Source organism: Mustela putorius, unplaced genomic scaffold (genome assembly GCF_011764305.1).
Source record: "Mustela putorius furo isolate JIRA1106 unplaced genomic scaffold, ASM1176430v1.1 tig00003909_pilon_pilon_pilon, whole genome shotgun sequence".
Taxonomy (NCBI): Eukaryota; Metazoa; Chordata; class Mammalia; order Carnivora; family Mustelidae; genus Mustela; species Mustela putorius.
Window position 1 is genome coordinate 25716610 of NW_025422057.1, and position 27821 is coordinate 25744430.

At 42.8% G+C, this 27821-nt stretch overlaps 1 protein-coding gene across 5 annotated transcripts; it reads right to left on the bottom strand.

Moving 5' to 3' along the window:
* Positions 1-546: 546 nt before the first annotated feature.
* AS3MT (arsenite methyltransferase) lies at positions 547-27821 on the bottom strand. 5 transcript variants are annotated; one of them, XR_006603151.1, is made up of 12 exons: positions 27678-27784; positions 27343-27383; positions 26929-27056; positions 25417-25567; positions 24312-24448; positions 23513-23582; positions 21674-21755; positions 19986-20117; positions 19494-19636; positions 16906-17040; positions 10678-10784; positions 8553-10580 (listed from the first exon to the last, which is right to left on the bottom strand). XR_006603151.1 is itself a non-coding variant. In XM_045068710.1 (11 exons), coding segments are annotated over exons 1-11 (1026 nt in total). In that variant the 5' UTR covers positions 27679-27784; the 3' UTR covers positions 547-842. The 5 variants fall into 5 exon arrangements, 4 of the variants coding, with proteins under 4 accessions (XP_044924645.1, XP_044924646.1, XP_044924643.1 ...); XM_045068710.1 differs by lacking the exons at positions 8553-10580; positions 10678-10784 and adding an exon at positions 547-848; XM_045068711.1 differs by lacking the exon at positions 10678-10784 and having other exon boundaries at positions 27678-27821.

Genomic DNA, 27821 nt, shown 5'->3' on the forward strand with positions numbered 1-27821 from the left:
TTTTTAGGGATATATGACAAAGTTAAATATAGATATGGTCTTTCGAAGTCAGCTGATTGAAAATGAAACTGTTTTAACTTCTCAAAAAAGTGTGAATTCAAGTGTGTTTAAGGGAGCTAAGAGGGAAGACCATTAAAGGCTCACAAATGCTGAATATACACTTTAAAAATAAGTGTGGAGAAGGGGGGCAGGGGAGAGCTGGCCAAACGTACAGATATTTCCTGTGCATTGCAGAGAAAGCTAGAACAGTCAGGAAAACATGGCATTCAGCAGTTTAGAAACAAGTTACAAATTCAGGACTTCAAAGCAAAGAATATAAGGACGGACCCACTGGAACAACTTATAATATAAAAGTAACCAAGCTCAGGGGCGCCTGGGTGGCTCAGTCAGTTAAGTATCTGACTCTTGATTTCAGCTCAGGTCATGATCTCAGGGAGATCAAGCCTTGAGCCGGGCTCACACGTTGGGCGTGCAGCCTGCTTGGGATTCCCTCTTTCCTGCTCTCTCTTGCAGCCCTCCACCATAAAAATAAAAAACAAACCAAGCTCAAATTCACACAGGGATCACTAAGTGATTTTTATCCTGAGTGGTGCCGGGGGCAGGGGGGTTCATATATTTCATGTAGATCCAAGACACAGAGCAATCTAGACACCTAAGCCAGGCACATTTTCCTCAGAAAGAAGGATCTTCCTTCCAGTTTGGAGGCTTGTTAGCTCCAAGAATGACCCTCTCCTTAGAGAGGGGCTTCTGGTGCAGGCTTCTCGTGACTTCCAGGGGCTTTCCAGTCTGCCCATCTGTATGAATGGAGGACAAAGGCAACACTTGCTTCTAGGGATGTCATTTTAAATCTGGAAGAAAACAAATACAATGAAACTTTGAATTCTCATCATATCTCACCTCCGAAATAGGCTACAAAAGGCCCGAGATGGCCAAGTGGGTGCCGCAGGAGTCGAATCCTGGGTGGTTCTGACTTTGACCTTAAGCAATTCATTCAGGAAAAGCCAGAACTTTCTAGTAAACACCTTTTCCTACCTAACCCTCTCTTGCCAGAGTGCTTCACTGGCCACCAAAGGGGAAGAACGATTATTCCATTCCCTCAGCTGCAAAAGAAAAGCTACCATGTGTGTGGATTCCAGGATTTGGGAAATCACTCCATCCAGAGCTAAAGTCATTTTGAGGGGTGCCTGGGTGGCTCGGCCATTAAGTATCTGCCTTGAGCTCAGGTCATGATCCAGGGGTTCTGGGATCGAGCCCTCCAGGAACTGGGGAAATACCGGAGTTACCCAGACTTTCCCTACAATGAAATCTGTTTCCCCTGAAGCAACATCATTCACTTGTTTAAATAAAAAGACAAGAGATCTTTTAGTTCAGATGAGAACTTGTCATAACAGTGGGCCAAAAACAAACAGAAGAAGCCAGAATCAAGAATCGCATCAAGTCAGCAATGCCATTTACCTGCTCTAGAGGAAAAGCTTTCTTCAGGCTTTACTTCCCACCTTTTCTAGATATTTTCTGGATGTAGTCAGTGGAGTAGGAAGAGAAAGAAAAAAGCAGCTTTTTGATGGAGTTGGGAGAAACCTTCCTCCCTTGATATGAACCCAAGCTCCTTGGGTGCAGCCTCCCTGGGAATCCTGAGTCTCCTGTCAGGCACTCAGAGGGGTTCAAGGGAGACTCCGACTGCCCCTCCCACCCCCACCAAAGGCTCTAGGCCCCTCCACAATGGAGCCTTGGGAGCTGGGCAGCACCCTACGTGGCCACTGCCCTTGTCCCAGGGAACCTGCCCCTCCCGACCCTTCTGTGGGGCAAACCCAAGCTGTCTCCTGTGCTCTGCACAGTCACCTGCTTCCTTCCTTCTCAGCCCCTTGACCTGGACTACTCAGAGAAAGGTGTCCCTGGGCTAAAAGTCCACTGTTGGCTCTGCTCCAGGACCCCTGTCCTCCTGACTGCCAGGCCTGCAACTGTAGGATTTTCTAAAATCTCTTAGGATGTTCTTTCTCAGTGCTGTTCCATCTCAGCTCCAGCTTCCAGCTCTGTCTTGGACAAACATGTAAGAAAGATTCTGAGCTTCATATCCTTATCACTGTGACTAAAACACTCAACCGAGGTCATGATTTGGGGGAAACTCTTCACTTCCATAATTTTAAAATGTTGACCCATGTGAATATCATTTATTTAAAGATCTAAATTTAAAAACCACATTTGGGGAGTGAGGAATAGGTAGTTGATAAGAAAGACTGATAGGAGGCTGGTAAGTAGGAATGGGAAACCAGGGAGAAGAACGATCCTAAATGCCCAATTCTGAGCCCTTCTGTGAGATTCAGACCAGCAGCAGTCTCATAGTAGAGCTGGAATTTATTATTATTACTCCAGTCATAAAATACCAATTTTCCCATACCAGCTGAGCTCATTCCCTTGGTATTTTTTCCATATTCTCTGAAGCTGGAGCAAGAAATCTACTCCATTAAGTCAGGACCCCTCCCCATGTATAGACAAATAATATGCCAGATCTCAATGGGACGGGGGGAATCTCTTATTTATTTTGTTTTTAGATGAAATCAAAGAGGGAGACAAACCATATGAGATTCTTTTTTTTTTTTTAAGATTTTATTTATTTATTTGACAGACAGAAATCACAAGTAGGCAGAGAGGCAGATAGAGAGGGGGGGGGAAGCAGGCTCCCTACTGAGCAGAAAGCCCGATGCAGGCCTCGATCCCAGGACCCTGAGATCATGACCTGAGCCGAAGGCAGAGGCTTTAAACCACTGAGCCACCCAGGCGCCCTCTTATTTTTAGTTCCTCTGGGATACCCATTTTTTTTTATTTTAAACATCACTAAAGACTTATTTCTCCTCATTTATTAATACATCTCAATTCTCTGTTTCCTCTTTAAATTTTAACTAAAGTTTTATATCTTACTTATTTCCCCATCTCTTTGTTTCTCCTTTACCATTCATTCATTCAATATATATTGTATAACTAATAAGTTCCAGACATTGTACTAGGCACTGTGGAGCTATATTACTGAATCAGCAGTTACCCCAAAATAGTACCAGTAAAGAGGTTGGGAAACATATGCTACCTAATGACATACGCAGGATAGAACATCAAAAGTCTTAAGAAGAAGTACACATAAAGTGGGAGAATTGACACCTCACGGGCTTTGAGTTGGTCCTTGAAAAACAGACAGGTTTTTAGATATGCCCGTGTTAAGAGCTAGTCCAAGAAAGATGTCTTTGTGTGCTTGGACTACCATAACAAAATATCATAGACTGGGTAGCTTAAACAGAGAAATGTATCTTCTCACAGTTCTGGAAGTCAGAAGCCCCAGATCAAGGTCATGTAGGGTTGGTTTCTGGTGAGAGCTCTCTTCTTGGCTTCCAGATGGCCTCTTTGTCCTCACATGGCTTTTCCTCGAAGTTTGAATGTGGAGAGAGAGAATGAGCTCCCTGGTATCTCTTGTAAGGGCACTAATCCTATTAGATGAGGGCCCCATCTTTATGACCTCATTTAACCCCAGTTACTTCTTTGGAAGCCCCACCTCCAAACATAACCACATTTGAGGGTTAGGGTGTCAACACAGGAATTGGAAGGTAGAGCAAGGGGAGAGACACAAGTATTCAGTCCATGACCAAGGAACTGAGAGAGAAGAAAGAGGGGAGAGGCATCTTAATGGGGAGAAAACTATGAAGTGAGATGGCAAAGGGCGCAGCATTTGGGGGACACTATGTAGTCAAATTTGGTTCTGAAGCCCATAAAGAGGAATAGCAAGAATAATGTTGGAAAGTTGATCTGGCCAATCGGTGGTGAATTGAATGCCAAGTTTAGAGATTTAGATTTAATTCTGTAGGCACTCGGAGCTATAAAAAATTGTAAGTAGAAGAGCTGTGTTACAGGAAGATTAACTGACAGCACCAGCGTCCTGAAGCTGGGGTTCTGCCAGTGTAGGAATCTGGGAAACTCCCGACACTCCGAGCAGAAAAAAAACCTTCACGGTTTACAAAGCACTTTCCCATCTGCTGTCTTGACTGACCTTCACAATTAGAACTAAAGGATACACCATTTCTCCAGCCACATTTAGGACCAAAAAACAAACAAATAAACAAACAAAACAAAACAAACAAAAACTTAAAAAAAAAAAGCAGATATAACTAGCTTGTGCCACAGGAATCCCCAGAAAATGGGACCCCACAGTCTCTGCTCTGGGAGTCCACACCTGAACCACAGCTACTATCACTGGTGTTTGCACAGTAATTACGAATCTTAGAGCCAACATGAGTTTTCCCAGGCTGGCCTAGATTCTTGATCATAGGTGAGACTTCCTGATACATTTTTCAAACTTCTAAAAAAAAAAATGTTAACATAAAACAAACCTACATAGAAGAGCATAAAACATAAATGTAAAGTAAATGACCATAGAATTTATCATCCAAAACAGACCCCGTTTGAGAGTGAAAAAAGAGTGCTATTAATAATTAACCTAGTTTGAGACTTAAACTGGGACAGTCCCAGGCAAAGATTATGTTCACCTTGTGATAAAGGGAACCACCCCCTAGTTGAGAAAGACCCTCTAGATCCCTTCTAGATGACTCGTCTTCTCCAGCCTAGATGTAACCACTATCCTTACTTTTGTAATAATCACTGTTCCTTTTTCATTGCTGTATTTTTTTAATTGGGGAATTCCCAAAAGGAGAGCAAGGACAGACCCTAGAACACAACAGGATTGTACTAGACCCCGTTTAGTGTCAGTTCCAACACTTTGTAGGCTCTACCCGCATTGTACAAGTCATTTAAATATCCTCAGCCTTGGTTTTCCCTTGCGTTAAAGTAGAAAAATCAGCATCGTGAAGGAGGCAAAAGGGAGTCATTTTCAGTAAAGACACAACTTGGAGCATGTGGCATAGTTTATACCCACAGTGAATCTTCCTCATTATCTCGAGAAATCACTGTTTTTAAAGGGCTGTATCAGCTTTATGGGCTCCTCTTCCATTATTTAGAAGCAAAACTAAAAATACCTCCCTCGCAACATTTCCCTAGTTAGAGCCAAATGAAAGAAATAATAAGGTTAATAAGAAAAAGAAATAAGGACAGTTAATAAAAGATGAACTACCAAGCCTGGAAGCGGCACGGATCCTTCTGTGCTTGCTGGGCAAACCTTTCCTTGACGTAGCAACTTGACATTTGGAGGCTTTGCTTTCCAGGGGATGTTCATTTAATATTCACAAAGAAAGTTCTGTGATGGAGGCTTGTTAACTCTGGGAACAGAGACTAAACTGTCCAGACCACCTCACCCGACACAATTAGGCTCTGAGTTATAGGTCAAATTACCATACGCAGCCCCAGAACCCCAGTTCCCTCCTGCGAGCATCCCTGAGAAGCTCCGCATGTCCTTCTTGGCTTCTGCTTGTAATGAATTAAATATATAAGTCAGATTCCTAGATTAGGCCACAGATCAGCCATTGTTTGAACAATCCCGGGGAAAAAGCCCTCACTAGTAACTCTGCTGAAAATGTGTTCATTCTAGTCCAAGAGCAGGCCACAAACTCAAAATCCTACAGGGGTGAGTAAAGCGGGCGGGACAGGGATGGAGGCGAGCAGACGAAAGGGGCACACTCTGGCGGAAGGGGAACCCTTTCCACTCCGGTCATGGCAACCGGGCAGAAACACAAGGCTCGCGTGGCCAACATTTCTACTTTTCCAAGAGAAGTCAGAAATTCATATTTTATGTAAAACCTTCTAATTTATAAATGCAGGCAATGAATTCAATTTTAAAAGCACCGTGACCTCCCCAGAATCTAGATCCGTAAATCTGTTTCCTGGCCCGGCCGGGAATGAAGCGTATACCAAGTTCAACACCCTTCTTTTACAGGCAGGGAAAATGAACTGCCAAGTGGACACAAGGTTTTCCTACGGCCAAGTAACTAGTTTGGCAGCAGAGCCAGATCGAGGAAAGAATACCTGCTTTCGGTCTCCTGCATCACTTCTCATTCCACAAATGAGAAGAGAGTTAATGGCTTTAGGCCTAGTTAAAAAGTTAATAGACCCAAGTCTGGCTTACAGGGCCCCGGAACAGTATCCATACATGTTCTCCTTTACTCTCTTGGGCTTCTGGACAACATAGAGGACAGGGGGGGGGCTATTATTATGAAGCAGAGAAATATAGGACGTGGGGGGCTATTATTATGAAGCAGAGAGTAGCATTCGAGCAGAACATTTTTGTCCCAAATTGATTTTCCCTCACCTGCAGCATACCAGGCTACATGGCTCTGCTCCATGAAAGGAGGGGCTGGCATGTTCCCATTGGGGAAGGGGATTGGTACAGTCGTCAGTCCAAGACAAGCAAGGCTCACGCAGCAGGAGAAGATTAAGTACAAAACTTACATTCACATAACACTCCCATTAACCTCAGTGGGAGCTGTGCTTACAGAAACTGTGGGGTCAGCAGTCGAACGGAGACAGGAATGAGGCACTAAGGCTCAAGTCATAGGTTATTATTAGGACTGTGTAACTCCAGGCCCATATTTGCAAAAGAGTTCATTTTTATTATCTAGTGAGCTCTCCCTCTACTGACTCTTCCAGCAGGGTCTTCGGGAAAAAAAAAAAAAAAAAAAAAAAAAAAAAAAAAAAAAAAAAAAAACTCTGTTTAGACCTCATCTGTGCTGTCTGTGCAGTTAAAGAAACTTGGCAAATCGCAGAAGTCAGGAGAGGTGCCAGCATTTAGAAAATAGGCTTAGCTGTTTTGGTCCTGCTGGCCCACGGGGTTCATCATTTTGATTGTTAGTGATCTGGGCCTAGGACAGTGCCTGGTACAGAATAGGTACTTAATAATAGTTAGTGAATAAATGAAAGACTGAATGGATAGCTTCACATTCCTTGCCAGGCTCATTGAGCAAACCTCCCAATCTAATAAGGCAGAATTAGTCACTCCTTTGCTGCTTCCTAGGAGCCATCCAAGGAAAGGCCAAGAATCAATACGAGAAGCAGGCTCTGCTGCACTCTTGGCGTAGAGCCATGCCCTTTTCAGCCGTGTGTGGCTGGAGGTGGGGGGTGGGTGGGATTCTGTTTAAGCTACTGCTGGGCTCTGTCTAGTAGGTAAGCTGCAAAGCTTCTGCAGGCTTACCTGATTTTTTAAAAATATCTGTTTGTTTTAGAGAGAGAAAGAAAGCATAAGCAAGGGTGGGGGGTGGTGCGCAGAGGGAGAGAAAGAATCCAGAAGCAGAATTCCCGACTCAGAGCTCCATCCCAGGACCCTGTAATCATGACCTGAGCCGAAATCAAGAGCCGGCTACCCAACTGACTGAGCCACTCAAGCGCCCCTTACCTGATTTTTTTTTTTTTTAAGTCTGGGCATCTCATCTTTTTTTTTTTTTTTTTAAGATTTTATTTATTTATTTGACAGAGAGAGATCACTAGTAGGCAGAGAGGCAGGCAGAGAGAGGGAAGCAGGCTCCCTGCTGAGCAGAGAGCCCAATGTGGGCTCGATCCCAGGACCCTGGGATCACGACCTAAGCTGAAGGCAGAGGCTTAACCCACTGAGCCACCCAGGCGCCCCTGCCTTACCTGATTTTTAAATGAATTCTCTTCCTATGAAAACGAAGGACTGAAAATACTACGTTTGGTACAATAATCAATTAAGAGAAAATCTGCTCCTTAAACCCATTAAGGCCAATTTTTTCCCCATTTAAAAAAAATTTTTATTAATATATAATGTATTATTAGCCCCAGGGGTACAGGTCTATGAATCACCAGGTTTACACATTTCACAGCACTCACCATAGCACATACCCTCCCCAATGTCCATAACCCCCAGCAACCCTCAGTTTTTGTGAGATTAAGAGTCTCTTATGGTTTGTCTCCCTCCCGATCCCATCTTGTTTCATTTATTCTTTCCCTATCCCCCTAACCCCCCATGTTGCTTCTCAACTTCCTCATATCAGGGAGTTGTTTTTTGTTTTTAATGTAAGCTCCACCACACCCTACATGGGTCTCCAGCTCACAACCCCGAGACTAGGAGCTGCATGTTCTACCCACTGAGCCAGCCAGGCGCCCCATAAATCCAGAATCTTCTGTAAAGGGTTTGTAGCTACAGAATTAGGCCCCTGTTCCTCTGGCTCTGCTATTAGTAAGCATAACATGTATGAAATGAAGGTGAACAAGTGACCTATGTGGTAGGTAAACAGGCAGTGGCTACAGGCTTTAAAAATTTTCTGCATATTTGAAAAGGTGATAACACAACATTGGGGGGAAGGCTGCCCGCTGTCAGAAGAGCTACAGGGAGCTTCTTGAACCACGCTCGGCAGCAAGCCGGTCTTCAGCTGGATCTGCCATCCCATGCTGGTAGCCAACCATACAGATCCAAAGTAGTAACAATTTAAACCATGTGCCACCTATGCTTTCAAAGAACTTAATGTAGACAAGGAAACAAAGGCACGGAGATGTTAAATAATTTTCTCAAGGCCAAAATGCCAAGTGGAAAAGAACTGTTAGGTTTGCCATCAGATTTCGGCCCCTCACCATTCCACACTGTCTCTTGCGCTTAAAGGAGAGACGTCCTCTGTAAGAAGAGACATACGTTCCTAGTTGTCTAGGAACCTAGTTGTCTCGCCTGTATTGAATATTCAAGTAACGGTGTATGGCATTCTTCTGAACAAAACAGTCTACTTTAATTTATATCATCTAGTAAATATTTTGCCGAGATTCCAGATCAAATGCAAGTCTTACGATGTGTGTTTTTGTGGGGAAAATAATGTAAAAAGTACATTATTCTTAGGAAAAGCACAACACGAATTTCCACATTCCAGTTCAAATTCATCCCTCAACATCTTTGGGGGAACTGAGAATTCAGAAAGACAAGTAATTGACTAAATCCTCCTCCCTCTAAATTTAGAAAACCCTAATAAACCAAATAACCAGAATGCACTTTCTTTTCTTCCTTTCCCCTTCTAGCAAGACGACTCTGGACTCACAGATGATGAAGAATGCTTAATCCCACCTATACCGGCCTAACAAATGCTGTTACTGAAGTAGGTTACAACTGGGTAGATACTGAACTCTAGAACCACAAAAGCACTGTTTAGAATCAAAGTCACAGAGATGAATAGAGCTTAAAAGATACCACCCAGTCCTCTCCTTAGTCTGTAGTATTAAGTCAGGTCCTGTGGTTGAACCCACTCAGAAATCTAAGAATTTCTCCATTTTTAACAGCTTTATGAAAAGTGGAGTCTGGAACATAGAATATATTCCAATGTTTTACAAATATGAGGAATATTTGTATTCTAATAAAAAAAATCTCCTGGGTCATGCCACTCCCACCTTGGTTTTTTTTTGCACTGAAGTCAGAGGAATTTGTTGAGATTTTTCTCATTAAAACTCTTCAACGCTTGGGGCGCCTGGATGGCTCAGTGAGTTAAAGCCTCTGCCTTCGGTTCAGGTCATGATCCCAGGGTCCTGGGATCGAGCCCCGATGCTTCCCTTCCTCTCTGCCTGCCTCTCTGCCTGCTTGTGATCTCTGACAAATAAATAAATAAAATCTTTTTTAAAAAAGCACAACTCTTCATCACTTGACGGCTGTTATTAAAGGACTGATCAGCTCCTGAAGACTAGGACCTTGGCTTATGTATGACTTACACCATTCTGTGTCCCCTAACAAAGTCTTCAAGCGGAACTGGACTTCAATTAAATAATGTTCTCCTTTCTAATGATGACATCATCCTGAAATAGTCCTCAATCTCATTCTTTAACTATGGAAGCTAGAACTAAATCTAATAGTTTCCTAGAAGTTTAACTGGGACACATTACAAAGAAAAAGAAAACCTACTGTTTTTATATCTCTTACCTCTCTTTATAAAAAATTATCACTCTTTTCCTGATCCGGTAAGGATCTACTATAGATAGTCACTACGGTGTCATTCTTTAGGATTTAATGAGGTCAAAGGGATTCATTATTCGTTTGTTTTCTTCATTCAGTTGGAAAAAAAAAAAAAAAACACGTTTGATTTAGAAGTTATCTGAAGAGCACTCCTACCAAATCTGATTTTGCAATTTTTTGGCATGATTAGCATGATTTCAGTAGGAGCTTTGTTTTATGAGCAAACATGGTGAAAGTCCAAAAGGTGCTATGCAGGTCAGAAGGAAAATGTTTTTCCTGAGACCCTCTGCCAGCCAGCCAACCGTTCCTCATGAAGCTCTTCTTGCTCATTGGCCAGGCCTGAAGACCCCGTCTCAGTTCCACATCCGACCACTAAGTGGCACCAGAACTTTGAATTAGCAAAGCGAGAGGAAAACCTATTTGATTAGCCTTTACGGTCACGTGCTATGAACCTTCAATTAATACCTTATAAAAAATAATCCATTATTTTTATCAATGACCTAGAGTATGGTGGCTTTTGTGCCATTTTTTCTTTCATATGGTCTATGCTGTGGAGAAGGGTAGATTAAAAGACAAATGTAAGTCCTTCGCCTTCTGCTCCTTTCTTCCAGTCTCCTGTAAATTAGGGACAGCAGCCTCCAGCAACATCAGAGGAACATCTGGGCTTTGCATCAGCAGACTCTCCTGCAAGCTTGAATGGATCTGTGATTATACCCTGTCAAAAGGAAAGGCAAACCAAAATGAAAGAACAAGATAAAGGTGTTTGGATGTACTACAACTCTCATATTTTAGTTTGACTGAGATTGGTTTACCCAGAAGGTAGATAAAATTTTATAATTCCGTGGGATCCTTGGGTTTCAGCTATAAAGGTGGCTGTCTTGTCCTGAAGCTTCTGGTCAAGTTTTTACTACTTTCTTTCCTTTAAAAAAAAAAAAATTATTTATTTATTTGCCAGAGAGAGAGTGAGCGAGCACACAAGTAGGTAGAGCAGCAGGCAGAGGCAGAAGCAGGCTCCCCGCTGAGCAGGGAGCCCAATGTGAGACTCAGTCCCAGGACCCTGGGATTATGATCTGAGCCGAAGACAGGCACTTAACTGACTGAGCCACCTAGGTGTCCCAAGTTTTTACTACTTTCAAGGTAAACTTTATTTAAAGCCTCTTAAAGGTGGTCCTTAGGGGACCAGGAAAGTTGATTTTGTTTCATTTTGCTTTATGGGAGTCCCATCTGTAATGCTTTTTACCCTTCTGGAACTGAATACCAAAATGCTGAAACTTCATTCCTTCCCTTACTCTAATCTCCAGAAACATGTGCGCAAGACAAGAAGGCAAGTCCTAGACACCAAGGCCATTGTTAGCAACTGCTGATGTTCAGATGTTGAGATTGCCAACACCAGCTGGCAAGATCTCAGGGCAGAGTAAGCGGAATCTTCAGAAGACAAGATGGTAGTCTTTATTTTTCCTCCTTTCGCCTCCAAATGAGATACCTCCAACAACAGCACCAGCACGGCACAAAGGCAAGAAATCAAGAGCATGAATAAGCCACCTCAAATAATGATAATTAATTCATTAAACATAAATGCACACTCTCACTATTGATCACTGGTCACTGCAAATAGAAGGTAGGACAAGACAGTTACAGACCCTACATTCATGAAGGACCGACAGTCCTACGGACCACTACCTTCACTGAAATTACCTATGGGGAGCCTGGTCCCTCTGGCCCTCAGTTTCCACTCTTCTAGAATGAAGATGCCTGCCTGGATCTGGGCTCCCTAACAGGTAATAAGCTAGCATCCAGCAGGGGATCTCCAAGCCCAGAAGAGGGCTGGCTGTGCCAGTCGCTTCTGCCAGGCCCTCTGGTCCACTGTTTATTTCCTTCTCTTGTTACTTTGGAATTCCTAGTCATAAAAGTTAGCCTTTTCACCCAGGAAAATGATTTTCTACTCCTCTTCTTCCCACCCCATGACTTCTCTACTAATAAGAGATAATGATATCAGTATCACTTCGTAATGCATGCTTCCATCCCTAAAAGATCCCAAGACTTAAAGGAAATAAAAGATGAGACACTTTGATAAATAGTCTTTTCCACCACCAACATCCCGTGATTCTATGAAAAGTCTAGATATGGAGAGCTAGTACAGCATATAGGGTAAGAATGTCAGCTTCAGAATCTGACATGGGTTCAAATTCACCACTTTCTAGCTCTGTGACCTTGGACTAGTACATTAATCTGAGTCTTAAGTTCTTCTTCTGTAAAATGAGGATAATTTTTAAAAATGAATTAGTTAATTTTTTAAAATGAGGATAATAAGGGTTATTGTGAGGACCATGTGGCACAGGGCCTTGGATATCTCACCTGTTCAGTAAAGACTAGCTTCTCTGTATTATTCCTACCTTTGCTCACATTGTTACTACCACTGCTATTAACTGTAGCAGGATAGTGTGTACCACAATCCTACTTGCATCATTTCCGATGCTGCAGTGTTTTATTAATGTAATTTTTTTGTTAGGCCACATGTCCCGTGTGGAGTCCAATGTGGGGCCTGAACTCACGATCCTGAGGTCAATCCCTGAGCTGAGATGAAGAGTGGGATGCTCCACCAACTGAGCCACCCAAGGGCCCCTAATGTAATTCTTTGAATAGCAACATACACTTTCCTCGTCGGGATTAAAAGAGAAGGAGGAAGAGGGAAAGAGGAACAGAGAGGGAGGGAGGAGGAGTGGGAAGGGCAGGAGAAAAGAGAAGAGGAGGAAGAGGACAAAAGAAAGAGAAGGGATCTCAGAAATGGTTATCACTGCGTCAATGCTCGGCAAGCAGCAGCATTCCGCATTGGCGGCAGCTGTCAGGAAGTCGCCGGCACCAGCAACCCCCACCACGTGTGCCTGCCTGTACTGGGCTCTCGGTCTTTATCGGAAAGGTCTGCCATAAAAAAGATAGGCACGTCCTCCTCCGAGCACACAAGGTTATATTTCTAGGACACGCAGCTGTTTCATTCTTTAAATCTTCCTTCCCTGTCAGTGATTGCCATTTCAAAACCTTGGAACTGATCTAAAGACATTGGCACATCCGCAGGCTGAAAGAAACAAGGCAGATGAGAGAAGGAGCAGGTGGGATAAACCAGTTCAAGTACGTGGCAAGTTATGACTGGTATCCGAGGTCGAGAGCCCTCCTGTACACCCCGCGTGCGCACTAAAAGGGAGGTCAAGGAGAGGCAGGCTGGAAGAAAGGGGTCTCTGCGGAAGCCAGCCCACTTAACGAAAATTTTTTTACGGCCAGAGTACACTAGAAGTGTTGTGGTTGGAGGAAACACTCCTTTTACTTGTAACTGTAACCTGCCGACAGCTTTTCTAACTAGGATTCGGGAAGCTGGGTTCCAAGAGAACGAGAATGATGAAAACATTTCAAAATACACGTTGATTCTCACCAGCAAGATTTTGTTACTGGTGAACTCCCAAGAGATTCAAAATACCAATATCACATTTGAAAGGTTTCAAGGACAGAAAGGTCCAAAGTCACGTTTCTCTACTTTCCAAAAGGGCAACTGCTTCGAAAAACAGAAAAGTAACAAAGAGCAGAGTGCTCAAGAATTTGATAAAGCAAAACCTGTAGATCACACTTTAGCATTAGCCAGGGCTCCTACACTTAGCTTGTGGCTGATTCATGCTGCTAAGAGTGGCCAAATGAGCCCATATCCGGTTTTGGGGCTCCAGAATTCCTGCCTCTTGTGTTCCATTAAACTTTCCCAACTAGAGGGGTGCCTGGGTGGCTCAGTGGGTTAAGCCTCTGCCTTGGGCTTAGGTCATGATCTCAGGGTCCTGGGATCAAGCCCACATGGGGCTCTCTGCTCAGCAGGGAGCCTGCTTTTCCATCTCTCTCTGCCTGCCTCTCTGCCTACTTGTGATATCTCTCTGACAAATAAATAAATAAAATCTTAAAAAAAAAAACATTTCCCAACTGCAAACTGACCATGTTGGTGAGTGATCTCTAAATAAGCTATACCCTTAAAGACTGCTTACTACATAACAGAGGAAGCAGAAAAAGGCCTAAGGGTTACCTGTGTGTCAATGTATTCTCAAGGTATCCAAAATTACTACAACATACAAGCCAAAGAAAGCAAAAAATTCATGGCAAAAGATTCGAGAATCTCTGGGCCCAGGAGAAAGGGTGTGTGGAAGAATGAGAAATCCTAGAACACAGTTCCAAGTGACCAAGAACATTAATTAGCATAAATCCATAACTGTAACGACTTCTGTTTCTTGAGTGTGTATTAAGTGCCAGGCAACAGGCTAACATTTCCCACAGAACATCCCCACTGATCCTCACAAGCTGAGGAGAAAAAGTGATTATTACCTTCCTGTTACACATGGAGAAACAGAGCGTGTAGGGAGCGTAGGTTACATACCCAAGATCACACAAGCCTGGTAAAGCCCAGATCTGAGCCTTGCCTATCTGAGTGTAAGGCCAGTGTGTAAACACCAACTCTGCCACCGTCCTAGCACAGCAACATCAGTATCGTTATTTCCTGGGGCTTCCAACATCCAGTGCCTTGACACATCACTGGTGTGACTTTGGTGAATGCTGTAAGTTCTGTCAGCCAAAACAGCCTTGAAATCCATCACTCAGCCTGTTCTAAATACAATATTATAAATTAATGAATGGATCAATTAAATAATTGGTACCATGAATAGGGGGAAAGGATTAAATATATAAGAAAGGCAAAGAGTGGGGGTGCCTGGGTGGCCCAACGGGTTAAGCCTCTGCCTTCAGCTCAGGTCGTGATCTCGGGGTCCTGGGATCGAGTCCCGGATGGGGTTCTCTGCTCGGCGGGGAGCCTGCTTCCCCCCGCCCCCGCCTCTCTGCTTTCTTGTGATCTCTCTCTCTCTCTCTGTCAAATAGAGAAAAAAAGAGAAAAGAAAAGAAAAGAAATGCAAAGAGGGAAGCTATTATCTATTATAACTACCTACCTGCCTTCTTCCTAGGGTAGCTGTAGAGATGACATGAGGTAAAATGTGATAAAATGCTTTAGAAAATGCTACACCAATATTTCAGATACTAAAATAATTCCCAAAAGGAATCTAAAATAGTTTAGAAAATGATCATTTTAGAATATAGTGGCATCCTGGCTCAAGTATACATGGGAGAAATTAAGATATGATCAAAATAAGCCTTTCAAAATGGTGGGGGATTGATTTAATAAGTAAACAGGAAAATTTGAACTAGTTAATATTTGGAGAGATAGTCACACTGTATTTCAACATTTATGTTAAAGTGAATTCCAGATAGTTCAAAATTTTAATGTGAAAAGCAAAGCCATGAAAGTACTAGAAGAATCTATGTGACCTTGGATTAAGCAATGAATTTTTAGCTATGACACCCAAAGCAGAAGCAACCAAAAGAAAAAAAAAAAAAGAAAAATTCAATTTCACTAAAATTAAAAACTTTTGTGCATCAAAGGACAGAGAGTGAAAAGACAACATACAAAATATTGAGAAAGTTTTACAAACCATATAGCTGATAAGGGTCTTATATCCAGAATATATAAAGAACTCTTGCAACTCAACAATAAAAAGACAGCCCAAATTAAAAAATGGGCAAAGGGGCCTGGGTGGCTCAGTCAGTTAAGTGTCGGACTCTTAATTCCATCTTGGGTCATGATCTCAGGGTTGTAAGATTGCGCCCCATGTTGGGCTCTGTCCTGGGCACGAAGCCTACTTAAAATTCTCATTCTCTCCCTCTCCTGCTACACCTCCTCCCTCTCTCTCCCTTTCTTAAAAAGAAATGGGCAAAGGATTTGCATAGACATTTCCCCCAAAGAAAAGATACAGATGGTCAACAAACATGTGAGAGGATGGTTAACATCACTAGTCACTAGGGAAATGCAAATCCATACCACAAGGAGGTACTTCACACCAACTAGGATGGCTACAATCAAAACTAAACAGAAAATGACAGAGTGTTGGCAAAGATGTAGAGAAATTGGAAACCGATACATTGCTGGTAGAAATTTAAAATGGTGCAGCCACAGTGGAAAAGTTTGGTGGGTCTCCAGAAAGTTGGATGTAGAATTACTGGATGAACCAACAATCCCACTACCAGGTGTAGACCCAAAAGAAGTGAAAACAAGCACTCAAACAAAGACACATACATGCATGTTCATAGCAGTACTACTCGGGATAGCCAGAGTAGAAAGAAGCTACTATCAACTTGATGAATGGATGAACAAAATGTGGTATATACATGCAATAGAATATTATTCAGACATAAAAAGGAATGGAATACTGACATATGGATAAATCTTGAAAACTATATGTGAAGTAAAAGGGTCCAGGTACAAAAAGCCATTATAGTATATGATTCCACTTATATAAAAATGTCCACCATGGGAAAATCCAGAGACAGAAAGCAAATTAGTTATGGACAGAGGCCAGAGGGAGGGGAGATAGAAGAATGACTGCTTAATAAGGATGGGACTTGGGGTGCCTGGGTGGCTCAGTGGGTTAAAGCCTCTGCCTTCAGCTCAGGTCATGATCCCAGGGTCCTGGGATCGAGCCACGCATTGGGTCCTCTGCTCAGCAGGGAGCCTGCTTCTCCCTTTTCCCACTTCCCATGCTTGTGTTCCCTCTCTTGATCGCTTACTCTCTGTCAAATAAATAAATAAATAAATAAATCTTTAAAAAAGAATTTTTTTTAATTTAGAAAACAAATACTTGAATAATTTTTTCCAAGGTAGCTCTTAATCTTTTTTGTATCTGGACTCCTTTACGAATCTGATGAAAGTAATAGACCCTTTCTTGAGAAAATACACATTTACACATAAAATTTTACGGAGTTCATGGATGCCCTGAAGTCCCTTCATGGGTACACCAAGTTGAGAACCTCTGACTTACTGTCCAGATTGGAAAAATAAAGTTACGAAGTTAATTCAAATCATTTTGTAAGATACAAACAGGCTATAAATTATTTATAGCAGCCAACTAAAAGAATAATGATTTCTTATTTTAGCAGTCCGTGTCAAGATAGGGATTGAAAGCCAAACAAACCTTTGATCCTAAAGCACAAGAGGCACTACATGCTGGCAGCTTCTCTCCAATTGGTCTGATCAGAAAATTCTGGGCGAATCGTGAATTCTTCAAGATAGCTGCTGTTTCTTCATCCACTTCAACAATTTCACCTTCCTGAAGGGCAGCAGGAAAAACACACTTACTAAGAAATGCCACTTTAACCTCAATAAAAGAAATGCAAAGGTTTTAATAAGGAGTGACATTTCAGGACAAAAATATGATATGATATTCTCTTCTATTCAGACCCTGCTATTAGTTTCATGCTGATTTCAAAATGCAATTGACCAGTGTCATAATCAGTTTTTCTTTGGTGGCAAAGAAAAAAAAAAAAAAAGACACTCATTGTTCCCAGAGACAGATGTAGAAAATATAGGGAAAAAAAATTGAGTATCACCTTATTCATCATTAAAATGTGGTTTTAAATTAATAGTTAATGTGTATTTCTGTGAGCTCCAGTGTGCCTGGGAACACTAATGCTTTGGGAAGCAGGAGTGAACACAGGAGAGTCTGGGCTATCTAACCCCTGCTCCCTTTAGATAAGCTCTGCATTCACCACTTCATATACTGGGGTTATATAAAGTAACATCTGACACATAGTAAGCTTTGGGTTTTTTTAAATTTTTTTGAGATTTTCTTTATTCATTTTGGGAGAGAGAGAGAGAGTGCAAGAGAGAGCATAAGTAGGAGGAGCAGCAGACAGACAGAGAAGAAGAAGCAGACTCCCCACTGAGCAGAGAGTCCAATGTGGGGGCTCGATCCCAGGACCCTGAGATCATGACCTGAGCCAAAGGCAGACACAAATGATTGAGCCACCCAGATACCCCAAATATTGTTTTTTTTGGTTTTTTAAAAAAGATTATTTATTGATTGATTTATTTATTTGACAGACAGAGATCACAAGTAGGCAGAGAGGGGTGGGCAGAGAAAGAGGGGGAAGCAGGCTCCCTGCTGAGCAGAGAGCCTGATGCAGGGCTTGATCCCAGGACCCTGAGATCATGACCTGAGCCGAAGGCAGAGGCTTTAACATACGGCGCCCCCCAAATACTGGTTTTTTAAATAAGATATTGCTTTTTAAAAAAATTCTGCTCTTAAAAATTTTTTTGGTGGTGGTGGTTTTTTTTTTTTTTTTTTTTTTTTTGAGAGCCACTGTATCAGAGCAATGGGTTCAAAGGCCTTTCCCACTTTGATTCTGTGACTCTCCAAAGCAGGCAGTACATCAAGGGGCAGCAGATCAGTGAAAAGGCATCAGTAGTTCCATTGCACCAGGGGGTAGTTAAGAACTGTGAAGGTGCTACTTGGACCAAAAAAATCAGAGGTGCAAAACACTAAATCCTTCTACCTATGGAACAATCATGCTTATATCTTCTATTTACTGAGTGCCCAGGTTCTGCTATATTATTACTAATCTTAATTAAAATTTTATTCTTTAGGTAATCTCTACACCCAACATGGGGCTTGAACTTACAACCCGGAGATGAATAGTCATATGCTCTACTAAGTCAACCAGTCAGGCACCTCTATGTTATTGCTAATCTTACAGAAATTCCACACAGTAGGTATTATTATCCTACTCTTGCAACACAGCAAACTATATCTCAAAGTAGGACTTATTCAAGTTTATCCAAGTAATAAATAAAGGAGCCAGCATTTGAACCCAGGTGTCAGATGCCAAAGCCTATACTTTTCCATATTGAGAGAATAAAGACGGCCCTGCAAAGAGTAGTACAGATATCAATGTGTTGTCATTAAACACTAAGAGTTCCTTTATTCGATGATACAAGTGAACCACTGAAATACTGTTGCACAATACTTCTATTCTTTTCCATCCCACTTCTCTGTAATTCCATTAATCTGAAGTCTGATGGATGCTTTCTATAAAAGATTTTCGTAGGTGTGATAGTGATACTGTGGTTATGTAGGAGAATATTCTTAGGAGATGCATGTTGAAATATTAAGGGTAAAATGTCACGATGTCTGCTTTTAACGGTTCAGCGAAAGCATACATACACACACGCACATGTCCCAATACCAGGAAAGTGAGAAGCAATGCAAGGTTAAGAAAGGGTACCTGGAGGGCACCTGGGTGGCTGAGTGGCTTAAGCCTCTGCCTTCGGCTTAGGTCATGATCTCACCGTCCTGGGACTGAGGCCTGCATCGGGCTATCTGCTCATCGGGGAGCCTGCTTCCCCCTCTGTCTCTGCCTGCCTCTCTGCCCACTTGTGATCTCTGTCTGTCAAATAAATAAATAAATAATCTTAAAAACAAAACAAAACAAAAAACAATATTTGGGGTACCTGGGTGGCTCAGTCAGTTAAGTGTCTGCCTTTGGCTTAGGTCATGATCTCAGGGTCCTGGGATCGAGCCCCACATCGGGCTCTCTGCTCATCAGGGAGCCGGCTTCCCCCTCTCTCTCTGCCTGCCTCTCTGCCTACTTGTGATCTCTCTCTCTCTGTCAAATAAATAAATAAAATCTTTAAAAAGAAAGAAAGAAAGAAAGAAAGAAAGGGTCCCTAGAGCAAAAATAAGAGTAGAAAGAATGTCCAAAATTATGGAATTTTTTTATTTACCTTAAATGTGAAATTTGCATCAAATATCAGTTCTTTTTCGTGGCCTGTGATTCCTCCATTGTAAATCACTTGGCATCTTTCAGCTGGTCCTGTCTTAGGGAGTTTGAAGAGGCGAAATGTTGCAGAAACAAAACGACAGTCACCTGAAACAGAATTCACCCGTGGTTCAGCTCCGGCACCAAATGGCTATTGGTTTGCTTAGCGGATGAAGAGCACACATCATAAAGGTGATTTTCTTCTTTGCATGCCATCAGTTATCTTTCTGGCAGTTCACTTCATTTACTGAATAACTGAAGTGCTTTATTAAATACCAAACTCTGGGAGGTTGCTATTAAACAGAAGACAAGATGGATGTTTCCAGATGACCCAAAGTCTCCTTCAGTGACAGCCATTCAGTACACACTTGCTAAACACCACATTTGAAAAAACACACAAAACCCCACATTTGAACCCTTCAAGGAGCAGTTTTAACATTCCCTGCTGCTTTCTTACCGATCACTCTTTCTAATTCCGTGTTTTGAACTGTAACGAGATTGGCAGTGACCAAACGCGGGGTGCAGAAACCAATTTTTTGGGCAAGGATGGCAAGGTCCTTCCAGTACAAAGCACCACCCAGGCACTCACCTAAAAAAAAAAAAAAGAAAGAAAGAAAGAAAAATCACAGACCACAACTAGGTATTCAAGAAATTACTCTGCTATAAAATTATCAGGCATGGTATTAGTTGGGGTTCCCAGCTGCTCAGCTGGAAAAGCATGCAGCTCTTGACCTCAAGGTCATAAGTTTGAGCCCCACATTGAGTGTAGAGATTACTTAAATACACAAACTTAAAAAAAAAAAAAAAGGGATATGGTGTTAGTTAAAATATATTTCCTAGAAACAGAAAAGGGACCTGAGCGTCCCCCCAAGTTCTAGAAAGTCACAGTTAAAATGGAATATGCCAGCTGATGGCCTCTGCAAACCATTTTTCAATGGTTTTCAATGGTTCACTAATGTGCTGGTTGCATCCAGCTGCAATCATATTTCTGGATGGATTAGGCTACCTTCTGAAAAGCACTACACTATGTGAGTAAAAAAATATAAAGGATAATTTACAAAGTTGCCTATTAGTTCCAGATTATCATAAATAACCTGCTACTAGAATAATAACTACTAATAATAGTCATAAGGCAATTTAAAGTTTTTTAAATTTATTATATCAACAAATTAGAAAGAACCCAAGTGATTACCCATACAGAAATGGTCAAATAAATGATGGCATAGCTGTACAATACACTATGTAAAATACACACTCGCAAAACACATTTTTAAAGATTTTAGGCTTAGGAAACATGCCAAATAAAATTAGGATAATAAATTCTACAGATTGCATGCTCCAAATTTTATTATACACACACATACCCTACAAGGATCTATACTAAAATGTTAAAGAGGTTATTGCCACGTTACATGGTTAAGCAGTAATTTTTTTCTTTTTCTTTTTGTATTTTCCAACATTTTAACAATATTCATTTGTTACTGTATGACAGGAAAAAAGTTAACAGAACTTATTCTAAAAGTAAGAACTGTTTGTTTGTTTGTTTGTTTGTTTTAATGGGGTTCTTTTTTTCTTTCTTTCTTTCTTTCTTTTTTTTAGTAATCTCTATACCTACCATGGGGCTTGAACTCATAGCCCTGAGATCAAGAGTCACATGCTCCACTGAAAGAGCTCACCGGGTGCCCCTAAAATTAAGAACTTTTGATTTCACAATCAGACTGACCACAGGCATGCATTCGTCTCCTCAACTTCCAGAGACTCCATGTAAGTGACGATAAGAGAATAAATAACATAGTAACACTGAGAACAGAAGGAGATGAAGGAGCTTCAGTCCCCAAAGGGTTGCCATGCTACAGTTTTCAAAGTATTCTGCATATCCACTATCTCATTTAATCTTCATAATAGCCCAATAAGGAAGATTGTATTATTCTCTGCATTTTACAATTTGGAAAACAATGACTCAAAGAGACTAATTAAACTGTCCAAGGTCATACCACTCTTGAGTGGCAGAGGAGAAAGGGGACAGAAGCCACCACACCTAGTCCCACGTGTTCCCACATCACAAAACCTCCTCCTGGATATTAGCAACTGGAGCCCTACACATGAACAAGTGTCAGCCATAAAACAAAACAAAGCAACACTTACCCCATAAAATTCTATGTGTCCTGATTTCTTCTGGCAATTCAAGGTTAGCATAGACGTCACTGAAATACAGCTCCCCACCATGCTGAAGAAGCAGTATTAGTCCAAACAAGGTTAAAGATGACATTAGTCCCAGATAGCAAAGAAACGATTGAGGAGATAAAATCAATTTTATAAAAACCAACAGAAGTACTGAGGTAATCCTTGGTGAACAAATCACAGCTGTCTTGCTAGTTACAAGCAATAGATGTGTGCCAAGACTTTTTTCAGTGCCTTACAGACAATAAAATGGCTTTTCAAGAGTGTTTCTCTCCTAAATAAAGATACTGAGGTGCTGAAAATTTTAGCAAGTCCGAACCAAATGCAGTCCTAGGTGGTTGTATAACTAATTTAAAAAAAAAATAGTATTCCTGGGGTGCCTGGGTGGCTCAGTGGGTTAAGCTGCTGCCTTCGGCTCAGGTCATGATCTCAGGGTCCTGGGATCGAGTTCCGCATCGGGCTCTCTGCTCGGCGGGGAGCCTGCTTCCTCCTCTCTCTCTCTGCCTGCCTCTCTGCCTACTTGTGATCTCTCTCTATCAAATAAATAAATAAAATCTTTAAAAAAAAATAGTATTCCTGAATTCTTCTCCCTTAAAAATCATATAACTTTTAGGGTACCTGGGTGGCTCAGTCATTTAACATCTCCCTTCAGCTCAGGTCATGATCCTGGGGCCCTGGAGTCCTGGGATCAAGTCCCACATCATGTTCCCTGCTCAGCGGGGGCCCTGCTTCTCCCTCTCCCTCTCCCTTGCTTGTGTTCTGCTGTATCTGTCAAATAAATACATAAAATCTAAAAAAAAAAAAACTTTTATAATGGTATTCATTTTTATAATAATAATTATATTTTTATATAAATAAGAATCAGGACTTTCAAGACTGTATTTAGCTAGTTTCAAGGGCTCAGAGTCTAGACTGTAATATAACAACTTCACCTTTTAGAAGTACATTTTGATGAAGATAGTGAACTGGCCCGTAAGATGACATATTAAATAAGACTTTATTAAATCATTCCTACATATTCTTATTTGAGCTCTATGGCACGCTCTGTAAACCAAAAATCTCAGAATCTTATATCTTCTATCACAAAGATACACATTTCATGATATATGTGGAGGGCCTGGAGCTCCTGAGAGTCTTCCTTTTACAAAGTCGTTGATGTAGAAGTTCCATCTTTTCTATCCCCAAAGATGTGAAATCCTGATAGAGATGAAATAAGCAGCCCTCAGAAACACTACACAAGCTGGAAGAGTCTATCCACAGCAGTCTTCTGGAGTCAGTCCAGAAGTTCCTGCCATTCTACGGATGCTATCCCAGGACCATGCGCAGCAGGGAACAAGAGAAGACACTGCCATGGGGTGCCTGGGTGGCTCAGAGGGTTAAGCCTCTGCCTTCAGCGCGGGTCATGATCTCAGGGTCCTGGGATCGAGCCCCGCATCGGGCTCTCTGCTTAGTGAGAGCCTGCTTCCTCCTCTCTCTCTCTGCCTGCCTCTCTGCCTACTTGTGATCTCTGTCTGTCAAATAAATAAATAAAATCTTAAAAAAAAAAAAAAAAAAAAAGAAGACACTGCCATAAGGCAACTATTTCATGGCATCCAGTGACAATCAGGACTCTTGGATTTATTAGCTTTTATGACATGAGAGGAAAATAAATCTGGGGCATCCTTCCACGCCCCTTTTGCCGTCCCTTTTTAATGTAGTGAATAAATGGCAAGACTTGGAACTCTCAGCTCAAGGGGACAAGAACAGGTCAGATCCCATCTGCTCTTACTGACATGGAAAGACCACTTGCCTCACTTCTCTTACCTTTAGCACTCGGTACGCCTCCTGCAGCACGGATTGCTTATTAGGCACAAGGTTAATGACACAATTTGATCTTAAAAAAAAAAAAAAACCAGATGGAATGTCAGGTAAATTCACACACTATTCAGAGTGCCTCAAATCCTTTTGTCCCTAAAGATGTCTTCCGTCATTCCCCAAAGCTACACCATTCTTCCTGCCTCCCTCCTCTCTTCCCCACACTCTACTTTTTCCCAAGAAAAAGGAGATGGATGGAGTGTTTAAAATTGCAATAAATTGTTAGCCAATTTGCGTGGGCAGGGAAAAAAAGTCAGGCACACTCCCAATTGGTGTCTGCGCTGATGGTCACCACACAACGGCACGAAGGCTGGTTCCCGATGCCTCCTCCACCATGCATGTCTTAGGCCACATGTAAATTGGCGAAATTCGCCCAAAGCAGCTTCATTAAGGCTGTCACCCGGGCATGATGTGACAACAACTCAAAGGAAAGGGAGGAACACAGACTCCTACACTTTGCTGCTACAGTAATACTGGAGAGAACAGGTCGGTGTGTGTTGTATGAGCAGACTCAGTGGTCCTGCTGTCGTTCTTTTGGACTCATCTGTTCACGGTGAAGTTTACAATCAGTTCTCCCCTGGTCTACTGTGTTCTGAGACCGGTGGGCTACAAAGACCTGAGAGCAGCCCCCCTCCCTTTATTAGGGCAGGCTTAACACCCTAAGTGAGAGTCAGTTCAGCAAAGCGCGGTGACATTTGTGTTCAACAGGAAATGGGCTATATTCACAAAAATAAGGGTAGAGACCTACATAACAATATCATAACTCTCATTCTTGATTCCAGTCTCCTCCAAATTCTCTATGTAGCCATGAAGAAAAGTCACATTGGGTGTCTGGAAGCCGTATTTTTCCATGTGATATTCAATATACTTCTTAGCCACTTCTACCTAAAAAGACCAATAAAAACATATATAAATATATATATACATATATATGGATTTGATAATCATTTTTAAAATATGCTACTTTTTAAATAAAACTTTCCTATTACAAATGGAATATTCATTCTATATATATATATATGTGTGTGTATATGTATATGTATGTGTGTATATATATATATATATATATATAATTTTTTCCCCCATAATATATTTTTGGAAAAGTATATAAGGTTCCTCTGGGCATGTAGGATAAATTACAGTCTGAGACAACTCAATGAGAGATAAAGTCCCAGCTCGATACCTGGGTTTTTGTTTAGTTTTGTTGTTTTGTTGTAATTAAGTAGGCTCCAAACCCAATGTGGGGCTTGAACTCCTGACCCAGAGAGGAAGAGTCACATATTCTATTGACTGAGCTTGCCAGGTGCCCCTTGATACATGGATCTTGCTTGAGTAAACTCTTCACTCAATAACAAAATCCTTCAAGATAGATAGCAGAGAAGTAAAGGAAAAACCAGACTCCTTGGGGTCATCATGATATTCATATATGAGGTCAAACCTCTCACTCTGTTCTCCCAGAAGAGCCCCTAACTGTCAAAGTTCTCAGCCTTCAGGGTGGGAAGCACTAGTGGCACCAATGAGCTTTGCATTCAGCAGCCTTCTTAGATTACCCTTGAAGAGTCACAAAGGAAACAACTTTATCTTTAAAAGAATGCCTTTGAGGGGCGCCTGTGTGGCTCAGTGGCTTTAGCCTCTGTCTTTGGCTCAGATCATGATCTCAGGGTCCTGGGATCAAGCCCCGCATAGGGCTCTCTGCTCAGTGGGGAGCCTGCTTCCCCCTCTCTGCCTGCCTCTCTGCCTACTTGTGATTCTCTCTCTGTCTGTCAAATAAATAAATAAAATCTTAAAAAAAAAAAAAAAAAAGAATGCCTTTGAGAAGTTTTTCCTCCTTATCGTCCAGATCACTGCCTCACCTGACTTTCCGTCATGTCTATCCCAGTGACATGTCCTCTCTCACCAACCAGTTGACTCAGGACATAGCAATCTCTCCCACTTCCACTGCCCAGGTCCAAAATCCAGCAGTTCTCCAGACACTCAGGGATGACCAGACCACAGCCATAATACCTAGAAAACAGAAAACACAGCCATGTACCTCTATTTTCCCCTTAGAGACCAGAATATGTAGAATCGCTAAATCTTACAAATCCTTCCTTCCTACCTCTCTCCTTCTTTTCTGTCCCTCCTTGCTTCCATCATTCACTGGATTTCTATTGAGGTATTTCTTTTCCCCCACTAACCTGGAAGCTTCATGAAAACTGGGACTCTGGGGGCGCCTGGGTGGCTCAATGGGTTAAAGCCTCTGTGTTCGGCTCAGGTCATGATCCCAGCCAGAGTCCTGGGATCAAGCCCTTCATTGGGCTCTCTGCTCAGCAGGGAGCCTGCTTCCTCCTCTCTCTCTCTCTCTGCCTGCCTCTCTGCCTACTTGTCATCTCTGCCTGTCAAATAAATAAAATCTTAAAAAAAAAAAAAAAAGAAAACTGGGACTCTGTCTTCTTTGCTTATCATTGTCACCATTGTTGGACACTGTAGCAGGTACTAAGACAAACAAGCCATTTACAATATTTGTTTAATAAACAGTTAGTGAAGCATTATAGCTGAACATCTACTACAGGTCCAGAACTGTGCTAGTTACTGGAGAAGAAATGTGACACAAGATTTCTGTTCCCTGGAGGTATTTAACTGGGGAGGTAAAGCACGAGCACAGAAAACATTTCCCATGATCTACTGCACAGGCAGTAGGTGCTATAGTAGTTCAGGGAAGAGGGTGCTCAAGGATGGAGGCGGCTTCACATTATAGGTAGGACATCAGTGACGTGTTGGAAGGTAGAAAGGAGAGGGAAGGCATTCCAGATCAGTAACGGCACGTGAGGCAGGAGGGAGGGAAAGGTCTGGCTAGAGTAGTGTAGTGCATCGGAAGGAGCTGGGGTTGGCTAGGAAGTGGGGGCCAGACTGCACAGCCTTGAATGTCAAGTCCAAAGCGTATGAATGTATCCCGAGTAAAGGGGGATGGGGTGGGAAGGGCGGCCATTGGGAGTTTTTAAACAGGGCTGTAAGATGATCAGTGCTGTCCTCTACCAGTTTTTTTCTTAAGATTATTTATTTACTTGTCAGAGAGAGAAAGAGAAAGAATACAAGAAGGGAGAGCTGCAGGCAGAGGGAGAAGCAGGTTCCCTGATGAGCAAGGAGCCCAATACGGAACTGGATCCCAGGACCTTCCGATCATGACCTAAGCTGCAGGCAGACGCTTAGCCCACGGAGTCAACCAGGTGTCCCATTTGCTTTTCCAGTTTTATGATAGGCAAGGCAAACTGGATGGATTGAAGAAAACGGGTTAATTCCCTAGTGACTGCATCACTATCTTTTGAAAACCTGCTGTCTAGAGTCTCCAGGATGGGGGTATGGGGGAGCAGCACAGGGCACTTTACCTCAAGGATATGTCTTCATGTACATTCCTCAAGGCTTCCCGGATATGCTTGGGGACCAGCCTGGCTGCAGTGACACAGGCACTGGTCTGGAGGTCTGCTGTTTTCTTCAGCACCTGCCCATAGTAGGTCTGACCAGAGGTCAAGGGCAGGGTAGGGGTGGGGAGAGAGAAAAGCTAGAACTGCTATCCACAGACAAAGTCTCCCATAACCACCAGCACCCCCATCCCCACCCATCCAGGCCTGGCTAGGCTTTCCTCCTGCAAAGCTCTAAGCCCAGACTTTGCCCTGCACCCCACTCCCATCTCCTCCCTGATCCTGTGGGGCAAAGGCCCAGGCCGGCTGGGCTTCCAAAAGCCTAGTGCTCCCACTCAACGGAGGCTCCTCCGTGGCTATTCCAGGCCCTTCTGCTGACACCTGCACGTCCTTCCGGATCTCAGCGTCGCGGGGGGCAGCCACTGCCAGGAGGAGAAAAAAAGAAAGCTGAAAGGTGAAGGTGCTGAGCCCCTGCAAGGGGAATAGTAGAGAGCTGGTTACAAGGCAGGCTGGGAGCGCTAGTGGTGGTGATTGGCAGGGGTGGTGACTGCAGGGTCACCACCTGCCTAGAGGGTCCCCCCCCCCCCCCCCGCCCCGCTGCCCCTGCGCCCCACCCCCCATCCCCTCACTCCCCCACCCCACCCTATCTACCCCCCACCCCACCCCCCCAAGCCCGCACTGGGAGCCCGGCAGGAGGCGAGGGGCAGCGCACTCACTGTCTCCTTGGCCTTTGGACTCCAGGACTTGGGCGCGCCCACTTGGGCCGCGAGCTCCCGAGGCCCCGCCCCGGGACAGGCAGGTCTGACCTCCTGAGGGGCGGGCTTCCCAAGCCTGTATGTACCAGATGGTGCCAGCCGGCT

Bases quoted from the DNA above. Each gene is read 5' to 3' on its own strand.
- AS3MT (XM_045068711.1), bottom strand. The intron at 23,583-24,311 runs GTAGGTCTCTAC...TTTTTTTTTAAG, and splicing joins GAGAGTTATGATATTGTTAT to ATCAAATTGTGTCATTAACC. The intron at 17,041-19,493 runs GTAAATAAAAAA...GCTGCCCTTCAG, and splicing joins ATGCAAATTTCACATTTAAG to GAAGGTGAAATTGTTGAAGT.